General features: G+C 34.6%; 2 protein-coding genes across 2 annotated transcripts; both read left to right on the top strand.

Moving 5' to 3' along the window:
• The first annotated feature begins 202 nt into the window (after positions 1–202).
• Positions 203–2,211, top strand: LOC138873921 (uncharacterized). The gene is made up of 6 exons (XM_070152410.1): positions 203–479; positions 594–960; positions 1,055–1,244; positions 1,382–1,490; positions 1,674–1,823; positions 1,916–2,211. Exons 1-6 carry the CDS (start codon positions 203–205, stop codon positions 2,209–2,211), a joined length of 1,389 nt encoding a protein of 462 aa, XP_070008511.1.
• Positions 2,212–3,146: 935 nt separating this feature from the next.
• On the top strand, positions 3,147–3,881 carry LOC104228967 (uncharacterized). The gene is made up of 2 exons (XM_070152408.1): positions 3,147–3,239; positions 3,333–3,881. Exons 1-2 carry the CDS (start codon positions 3,147–3,149, stop codon positions 3,879–3,881), a joined length of 642 nt encoding a protein of 213 aa, XP_070008509.1.
• The last annotated feature ends 6,381 nt before the right edge of the window (positions 3,882–10,262 follow it).

Here is a 10,262-nt window from a genome sequence, read left to right as displayed (position 1 = left end):
TTAGTAGAGTCTTGTTCATGGGTATGTAGGCGCCCATACTTATGATCTTGAGGCTACTGAACATCTAGGAATGTTTTGGTATGTAGGCGCCCATACTTATGATCTTGAGGCTACTGAACATCTAGGAATATTTTCCTTCCTTTTATTCTTTAATCGTGCGTTGAGATAACGTGAGATTGACTTTGGAATATTTCTTTCGCAGATGGCTAGGACACGCATGCCCTCATCTCCTGGACGTGGTGCTACCCGGGGTGGCGGTCAAGTTGGGGTTCATCAAACTAGAAGACGGACTGCTCCTCAACCTCAAGTTGGGAACATGGGTCAAACCCAAGCTGTTATGCCAGATCAAGTGCAAGAGCAGGGAGTTCAGAACACTCCACCACCAATGCCAACTGTTGTACCTACTGTTGCCTTACCTGCAGATACAGTGGCAAGGTTATTGAATGTGTTAGAGGCATTGGTGCTTACTCATGGGGGAAGTTCAGCTCCTCATGCTACTTTACAGACACAAGCACCTGCACAGACTTAGACTTTCGAGAATAAGGAAGTATCTCTACAAGAGTTTCTGAAATTGAAATCACCAAAATTCACAGGTTCTGATAATTCAGCAGATCCTCAAAGTTTCTTGGATGGGACACTTAAGGCATTACGTGCTCTTGGATGTTCTAGTGAGAGAGCCGTAGAGCTCACAGCATACAAACTAGAGGATATGGCCAACACATGGTATGAAACTGTATTGCTAGGAAGGCCAGCAGGAGCAGCACCACTGACATGGGACGAGTTCACTAAGTTGTTCAAGAATCATTTTTTTCCGGACAGTCTGATGCAACAATATGCTAGAGACTTTGAGATATTGGTTCAGACTCCAGATATGGATGTGTCAACATATAACACTAAGTTCTGTAAGCTGGCTATATATGCTCCTCAGTTAATGCCTACCGAAGAAGCTCGAGTTCAGAGGTTTGTGGATGGATTGGTTGGTCGTCTATACACTACAGTAGCCCTATAGATGAAGACTTTATCCTACTCTGATATACTCGACCTTACTAGAAAGATTGAAAACAAGTGACGTGAGGAGCGTACAACTAGTGATTTATGCAAGAAGGCCAAGACAAGAGGGGCTTTCAGTGGTGGTTTTAGTGAAAATAGAAGAGCAGGAAATCAGGGGCAACAACAAAAACAGGGTTCTCAGACAGGGACTCACATGTCTTCATAGTCCACATACAAACCACATCACAGACAAGGTAATAGGGGACCATCATCTTCTGGACATCGTAATTTTGGGTAGATATATTCCACTACTCCAGTCTGCCAGACTTGTGGTAGATCACATTTGGGCCAATGTCATGTTCTAACTGGAGAGTGCTTTCGGTGTGGCCAGTTGAGACATCACTTGAGGGATTGCCCTCAGCCCTCGAAAAATTTCAACCAGGCTTCTACTCAGTCAGCTACACCGACTCATACTACTCGTAATACTTCAGGTGCTATAGGTACATGAAATAGAGGTCGAGGTGTTGGATAACGTGCTACTATGAATCAAGGACAAGGAAATGTTGGTAGAGGTCAAGCGAGAGTTTTTGCATTTACTAGACAGGATGCTTAGGCCTCGAATGTAGTGGTTACAGGTATTCTTTCTGTCTGTTCATTTGATGCACTTGCGTTGATTGATCCAGGATATACTCACTCCTATGTGTCCTTGTACTTTGATTTGAAATTTGGTAGACAACCCGAGCTATTGAATGATCCTTTTCTAGTTGCTACTCCTGTTGGAGAGTCTCTATTAGCTGAATATGTGTATCGTGCTTGTCAGATTCGGGTTGAGGGTAGAGATACTCTGCTGACCTTATTGTACTTGATATGATTGACTTTGACTTGTTGATGGGAATGGATTGGTTATCTTCTTACTATGCTATAGTCGATTGTCATGCAAATATAGTTAAGTTTGAGATACCAAATGAACCCAGTTTTATTCTAAGAGGGAATCAGGTTCTAGAGACTTGCAAAATTGTATCTTTTATGAAGGCTCAACGACTTCTGAAGAAAGGTTGTTTGGGTCTCTTAGCTATTGTAAATGATACAAGAAAGGAAACAGTTAGTATAGAAAATGTACCAGTAGTGAGAGAATTTTTTGATGTATTTCCTGAGGATTTACCAGGATTGCCTCTAATACGAGAAATAGACTTTGGTATTGATTTGCTACCTGACACATAGCCCATATCCATACCCCCATATCGAATGGCACCAGCAGAGTTGAGGGAGCTAAAGCAACAGTTACAATATTTGTTAGATAGGGGCTTTATTAGACCTAGTGTATCACCATGTGGTGCACCGGTACTGTTCTAAAGAAGAAAGACGGATCCCTAAGAATGTGCATTGACTACAGGAAGTTGAACAAGATAACAATATGTAATAAATATCCTTTTCCTCGTATAGATGACATGTTTGATCAGTTACAAGGAGTTGGCCACTTTTCAAAGATTGACCTCCGTTCTGGTTATCATCAACTTAGAATCAAAGATGAAGATATTTCTAATACTGCTTTCAGGACTCGATACAGGCACTATGAATTTCTTGTGATACCTTTCGGACTGACAAATGCTCCAGCGGCATTCATGGATTTAATGAATTGGGTGTTCAAGTTGTTTCTGGATAGATTTGTAATAGTATTTATTGATGATATCTTGATATATTCTCGTAGCCAAGGAGAACACGAGGATCACCTCAGGACTGTGTTGCAGACATTGCGAGAACATCGGCTTTATGCTAAGTTCTCGAAGTGCGAATTCTGGCTAGACTCGGTAGCATTTTTGGGGCATGTTGTATCCAAAGATGGAATTATGGTAGATGCTAAGAAAACTGAAGCTGTGCAGAAATGGCCTAGACCTACTTATCCTACAGAGATTCGCAGCTTTTTAGGCTTGGCAGGCTATTACAGGCATTTTGTGCAGGATTTCTCCAGAATAGCAACGCTGCTGACCAAGCTAATACAGAAAAATGCAAAGTTTTAGTGGACGGAGGAATGTGAGCAGAGCTTTCAAAAACTCAAATCATGTTTGACAACTGCACCAATATTAGCCTTACCATCAGGTTCTGGAGGATTTACAATATTCTGTGACACCTCGAGGGTGGGATTAGGATGTGTTCTCATGCAAAAAGGTCGTGTTATTGCTTATGCTTCGATACATTTGAAAAAGCACGAGCAAAACTATCCTACACATGATTTGGAGATGGCTGCAGTGGTATTTACTCTATAACTTTGGAGACATTATCTATACGGTGAAACTTGTGAGATTTATACTGACCATAAAAGTTTGAAGTATATCTTTCAGCAGAGAGATCTAAATCTTCAGCAGCGTCGTTGGATGGAACTACTCAAAGACTATGATTGTTCTATTTTGTATTATCCTGGAAAAGCCAATGTGGTGGCTGATGCGTCAAGTAGAAAATCTATGGGGAGTTTGGCACATATAGCCCCTGCAAAGAGACTTTTGTCCAAAGATATTCAGAGACTAGAAGATATAGGTATCATATTTAGTGTCCGAAATTCAGAGGCATTGTTGGCTTGTGCTCAGGCTAAGTCTTCATTGGTTGAGCGCATTAAGGCCACCCAATATGAGGATGAACGATTATGTAAATACAGAGATGAGGTCTTAGCTGGTAAAAGCAAGGATATGATTGTTGAAAGTGATGGTGTTCTTCGAATGGGTGACAGACTATGTGTAGTAGACGTAGATGGGTTGAGACATGCTATTCTTGAAGAAGCCCACAACTCTAAATACACTATACATCCTGGATCCGCAAAAATGTACCATGACCTGAAGCAATTTTATTGGTGGGAAGGTATGAAGAAAGATGTTGCTAACTTGTTTCTAGTTATTTGACTTGGCAGCAGGTCAAGGCTGAGCATCAGCGACCCGCAGGACTACTACAACAAATTGAGATTCTAGAATGGAAGTGGGAAAGAATTACAATGGATTTTTTCACCGGGCTACCACGAACCCTTAGAGGTTATGACTTGGTATGGGTGATTATAGATCGACTGACGAAATCAACACACTTTTTGCCAGTGAAGACTACATATGGTGGAGTCAAGTATGCACAGATATTTATGAACGAAATTGTCCGACTTCACGGAGTTCCAATATCCATCATCTATGATAGAGGATCCCAATTTACCTCACGCTTTTGGAAATCTTTTCAAGAAGCATTGGGTACACGAGTAGATCTTAGTACTACATTTCATCCACAGACAGACGGGCAGTCTGAACGTACTATACAGATCTTGGAGGATATGTTGAGAGCTAGCATTCTTGAGTTTGGAGGTAGTTGGGATGCTTATCTACCTTTAGCTGAATTTGCTTACAACAATAGCTTCCACTCCAGTATTCAAATGGCACCGTATGAAGCATTGTATGGTAGAAGATGTTGTTCTCCTATCGGATGGTTTGAAGCTGGTAAGACTAACTTATTGGGACCCGACCTAGTACAAAAAGCTATGGACAAGGTCCAGTTGATCAGAAAGAGATTGCTTGCAGCTCAAAGTAGACAAAAGTCTTATGTTGATAAGAGAAGAAGAGATTTAGTGTTCACAATTGGGGACAAAGTGTTCCTACGAGTCTCTCCTATGAAAGGTATGATGTGGTTTGGGAAAAGAGGCAAGTTGAGCCCTAGGTTTATAGGACCGTATGAGATACTAGACCGAGTGGGAGCGGTGGCTTATCATTTGGCACTTCTTCCTGAGTTATATTTTATTCACCCAGTGTTTCATGTCTCAATGCTAAGAAAATGTATATCAGACTCATCTCAGGTGCTTGAAGCACCAACTATACCGCTTGATGAGAAGTTGTCCTACGAGGAGGAGTCGATGGCTATTGTTGATAGGCAAGTAAGAAAGTTACGGTCAAAAGAAATTGTGCTCGTTAAAGTCTTATGAGAAATCATACTGTTGAAGAAGCTACGTGGGAAATAGAAGATGTTATGCGAGTCAAGTATCCTCATTTATTTCAGTCTACCGGTACGTAACTGAGCTAAATTCGGAGACCAAATTTCACAAGGTGGGGAGAATGTAATACTCATTAAAAGAAAGAGGGTACTTACGTAATTTACCAAAAAAATATTATTATAAATAAGATTAAATAGGGTACGCTAGAAAAAAGGAACGAAAAAGAAAGAAAGGGCTGAAGCCCCTTTCTCTGGCAAACAAAATCAAACTCTTCTACATAAAACCAAGCAGAAGCAAAAAAAGGATTTTGACGAGTCAGAATTAAAGCGAAAAATCAAGAACAAATACAGAAGGTGAGTTGGGAAAAAAGCTTAGTATCGCAAAAGAAGCCACTTCCATCCATTATTTGTTCAAATCTTCAGGTACTTATTCCACAAATTTGAGGATATATTTTAATGGTTAGAGTTAAATAAGGAGATTGACAAAAGCCAGTGAAACAAGGAAAGATATATATAAATTTTTGTTAATCTTTGGCAATCTGTTGAGGAATCTTAAGCACAAAGTGTGTCTTATGGGTATAGCTTAAGCTTCTCTTTCTGGTAGATTTTAATTTCGATTCTCATGATTGGGAGATTCTACAGAGAAATAGAAATTACACTAGTTCATTCATACTTCCTAAAGAATCAATAGAACTTTATGAAATTGGATTAATAAAATATATGAATATGTTGGAGTTGATAAATTAGTAATTACTCATAGGTGGGTAAATATAATTCGGCGAATTAAGAGTCAAATATGAAACCTCGAGGGTCGGGTATTCTAAATTAGCTATGAATTAGCCTAAACAAGGAAATTAACATGAGATTGATATTATGTAATTATAGATTGATTGGAAGAATTTGTACGAATTGCTCGAGGTGAAGCATTTGGTATTTCGGCACGAGTAATGTGAGTAGTAACCTTACCTCAATTTGTATTTCTACAACTAGCATGATTTACATATGATTTTAATATGAACATGTTACCGACTGTTTTGAATTTGCATGTGGGACAAGTCCTTTAATCGATATGATACTACTATATTTATTTTAGACGATTACAGTCATTCTGAATATTCTCTTTGTTACGAAATAATGTTACATGATTTGATAAGAATCGAAATGCCCTAATTGTTTTAAAATATTTTCCTATGAGTATATACGAATTATATAGACAAGTATAAATGGGAGTAGACTTTGAAGGATCCCGTAGCTAACGGCGGGTTCGTTAGACCTGGTGCACCTTGTATTTACCGATTACAGAGTACAGTTATAGCCCTCGCTAGTGGGAAGGTAGAACTAGCATACCGTTACCGATTTCCCTCGAGTAGGGACTACCGTTATATTTGGCTTCTTGCGAAAAAGTCCACAGTTATACCGATTACATGATCCGTTCATTGAAACCTCCCAAATGTGAATACTGATATTATAAAATGGTTACCGAGCTTATTACTGAATTGTTAATTATATTTTACTACAAGAAAAGCGCGATGAGACTGAAAATAATTTATTGTTTCTGAAAGAGCATTTTTATGTTGTTTTCTGTTTGATATACTAGCATGTTTTCTGACTTATCCCCAAATTAAAAACGGTTGTGGTTAAGTGTTATTACTCACTGAGCTAGCGACTCATTCCCCGCTAATTTTGTTTTACAGAGACAACAGTTGACGCAAGAGAGGATCTCGTTAATTAGAGCACACAGGTTGAGAATTCTTGGTGAGCCTCGCATTCGTTCGCATGGGCGGAGATTTTATCAATTGTTATGGTCTTTTCTTTGAATTCTTAGAGTCGCTCCATAGTCATTTTTTTAGTGTCATGAGTATTATTTTGCTAATAGTCTTATGTCGAGTATCGTTCTTTATTATCAAAGTTAGAGATAAATTAGTATTTCTGGTTGTTAGTGGGTTGATCAGTAATGGTGAAGACTATTTTGGTTAATTGATAAGTTGTCGATTGTTGAATTGCTATTAGGATGTTTGGTTGCTGATTTGAGACAAGGAAAATTTTTGGGATACTCCAAAAATAGGGGAAACACTGTCCGATTTTCTATAAAATTTCTGATGAGGTTTACTTGGGAGCACTTGCTCCTAAGCGCCGGTTACAATCCTAAATTGGGTCATGACATCTCCTCATCCCCTTCCCCCAAATCCCCATGTTTCTGGTGCTCCTCCCATCGCCCACAAATCCCTAGCATTTTCATGACTCTACTTTCTTCAAGAATTTAATTATTCTTTAAAAATATTTACACAAATAAAAAGGAACTAATATGCTGCTTTACCTTTTCAAGCAAGAACAACGTTGAAATTTGAGCTCCATAATTTTAAAAAAAAATCTCTTTTCTTGTTGAAGCAATATAAAAGTACTCATTTTACAACATAAAAGGAAAGTACTCATTTTGTTGAAATGATAGAAGATATTTTTTCTACAATATGAAAAGAAAGTACACATTTTATTGAAATAAAAGAAAATATTTTTTCTACACCAAAAAAGAAAGTAAATATTTTATTGAAATAAAAAAAATATTTTTTTTACATCATTAAAAGAAAGTACTCATTTTGTGAAAACGAAAGAAAATATTATTTCGGCATCATGAAAAGAAAGTGCCCATTTTGTTGAAATAAAAGAAATATTTTTTCTACCTCATGAAAAGAAAATACTTATTTTGTCGAAATAAAAAAAAATACTTTTTTTACCTCATGAAAAAAAAATATTTATTTTGTTTAAGTGAAAAGGAAAGTATTCTATCAACAACATGAAAAGAAAGTACAAATTATATGTGTCAAACCATAAAAAGCCTTATCATATGATGTGTTATCCTTGTCAACGCAATTGAGTATCACGCTATGATGGAAGTATTTAAAATATGTGTAATTGATTAACTTGAGGAGTTCATACTTCCGAATTTATATACATTATTTTTAGGGTACGCGTTTTGTGCGTGTACACATATCAATGAGTATACAATTTTTTAAAAATCACGTAAATATTATTAGACAATGTGGTGAAGTTCTATAAAGATAAAAATTAAAGAAAACTTTCTGAAAATGCTAAAAGTTGCTCCCATTTAGCAAGCTCAATAAATTAAGATATATTGTTCTACATAAGTTTTCAAATGCCTTATTATAATTTTTTGAGAACTTATGTAAAAATATCTTATGACAGTTATTATTATTTCTCTAACCTAATAGTGAAAATAAAACAAGATATTTTTTTTTATTACGCTTCTTTAAAGATTTGTCAAATAACACAAATTGAAAATTGAATCTTTTGGTCTTTAAAAGATTTGAGTATGAAAAGGTTGATCATATACTCCCTAAAGAATTGACATTGACAATACAAAGTCTAGAAAAATTAATGTTGAACTAATATTTTATAATCAGGTCGCCTATTTTTTGGTTCGTCTTATGAATGATTAATTTTGGAAAAGTAATGAATCAGATGCTTTTGCTAATTAGCTAATTCAAAGAATTAATTAGTTATTTTCAAAATTAAAGGAAATAATTTACTAAATTAAATTTCTAATAGTATCTTATTCCATGTTTTAAATATTTAACTGTAATTATAACTTTATCCAATAAGAATTATATTTTCAAATAGTGAAAAAGTATATGTTTGGATCTTTTTATTTGTAAATCATAAGTGTTTTTGACTCTTTCCAAACAGTTATGTTACATTGCTCAATAGATGAAATGATTTGGATAAGTTATTTGAAATTCTAATTAATTTTAACGACTTCCTACCTAATAAGAAAATATTTAGTAAATAAAATTTTAGTAAATGCTAACATTAAGAAAACAACATGGAAGGTATTATAACCTAAATATCGGTAAACTTTTTCGTTTTTTGAAATAGATTTACATTGGAAAAATTATAATTTAATATTTAAGACTTTAAATCAATTTATATTCCGGTTATTAAACTTTTTGTATTTAAAATAAATTAAGATTTTATCTTATATAAAAATCGCTAACTACGTAGCATAACTATAATCATTAAATTGCCTGCTATTTTCTTTTTTACAAAGTCAAACAAATTAGACTATCGTCATTTTTTTTGTCTTATTACGCATACAACTAAATCATCACGTTAGGAACTATGCAAACACCTTGGTTAGTTGTTGTTTTATAAAAGAGCTGTTAAAAAAATTCGTATGAAAATATGAACTAACTGTAACAGAAGCATGTTAATATGGTAATGGATCTTTTGTGTCTTTTACAAACCTTAATAATTTAACTATTAGTTTATCTTAAAGTCTTCTATATTTATAAAGTTAAGATGAAAGGAATTATAATTATATTACATAATTTAAATAAAATATAATTTATATAAGGTAAAACTTTTAAAGCCTTAAATATTATGACTTTCTACCTAGCTCAATTAGGAAATATTTAATAACCAAAAATATAAATTGATTTTGAAATCCTAAATATTAGGAAAATAACTTAAACCACAATTTTGTCCATTGTAAAATTTGTTTTTTAAGGGTAAAAAAGGTGAATGACATTTCGCTAAGGGCCTCCGTGCTTTTAATATAAACTAGTTTCTATATACGTGTTTCACACGTAACTCTCTAGCTAAGAAGAGAAAGATTAAAAAAATAAAAGAACAAATTTAAAAGTATACATACAATAAAATAGACACCACTAATAGTGAACGACGTTAATTTCATGAAATCCATGTTTTATGAAGATATTAAAGATGTCACTTTTTTAAACTAAAGCAAGAACAATCAAGAATAGTGTGCAAATGAAGAATAAATACATTTAAAGAATTCTATTACTCTAATGTTCCAAAACTTATATCGCTCAACAAATCAGTAGCTTAAATAATACAAACATTTATTTTATAAAAAGGAATTTTTATTATTTAGAATAAGGTGAATATGAAAATAGGTAGTTTGTAAAACAAATTAAATTCATAAACACAATATTTTCAAAACGATACACATTATAAAATCAATACTTTATATTATGCAAATATCCTATTTGTTTGGAAAGTTTCGATTGATTTTTAACATTCTATAAGAACATCTTAATGTATTTTTGCTTCTATCACAGAGCCAATACATTCTTTGTTTTAATTTTAATCATCACAAATAATACATTGATAATAATATTCTACAATAGTTTGCTTTCCATTTGAATATAAATTGAATGTAAATCTTGAATTTAGGGATAATTGATGGCGGGGATAATTGATGATAGAAGAGAATCTAATTGTGAAAATAAACCAATCAACAAAATATTTTATTAAAATTTGACGTATAGGATACTTGGACGAAC

The sequence above is a fragment of the Nicotiana sylvestris genome, chromosome 7, assembly GCF_000393655.2.
Source record: "Nicotiana sylvestris chromosome 7, ASM39365v2, whole genome shotgun sequence".
NCBI lineage: Eukaryota > Viridiplantae > Streptophyta > Magnoliopsida > Solanales > Solanaceae > Nicotiana > Nicotiana sylvestris.
Note: the sequence above shows the minus strand (reverse complement) of the source record. Positions and strands in the feature narration are given on the sequence as shown.

Bases quoted from the DNA above. Each gene is read 5' to 3' on its own strand.
- LOC138873921 (XM_070152410.1), top strand. From the start codon at position 203: ATGGCTAGGACACGCATGCCCTCATCTCCTGGACGTGGTGCTACCCGG. The intron at 961-1,054 runs GTTTGTGGATGG...CTTACTAGAAAG, and splicing joins GAAGAAGCTCGAGTTCAGAG to ATTGAAAACAAGTGACGTGA. The intron at 1,824-1,915 runs GTAGAGATACTC...ACTATGCTATAG, and splicing joins TTGTCAGATTCGGGTTGAGG to TCGATTGTCATGCAAATATA.
- LOC104228967 (XM_070152408.1), top strand. From the start codon at position 3,147: ATGCAAAAAGGTCGTGTTATTGCTTATGCTTCGATACATTTGAAAAAG. The intron at 3,240-3,332 runs GTATTTACTCTA...ATCTTTCAGCAG, and splicing joins ATTTGGAGATGGCTGCAGTG to AGAGATCTAAATCTTCAGCA.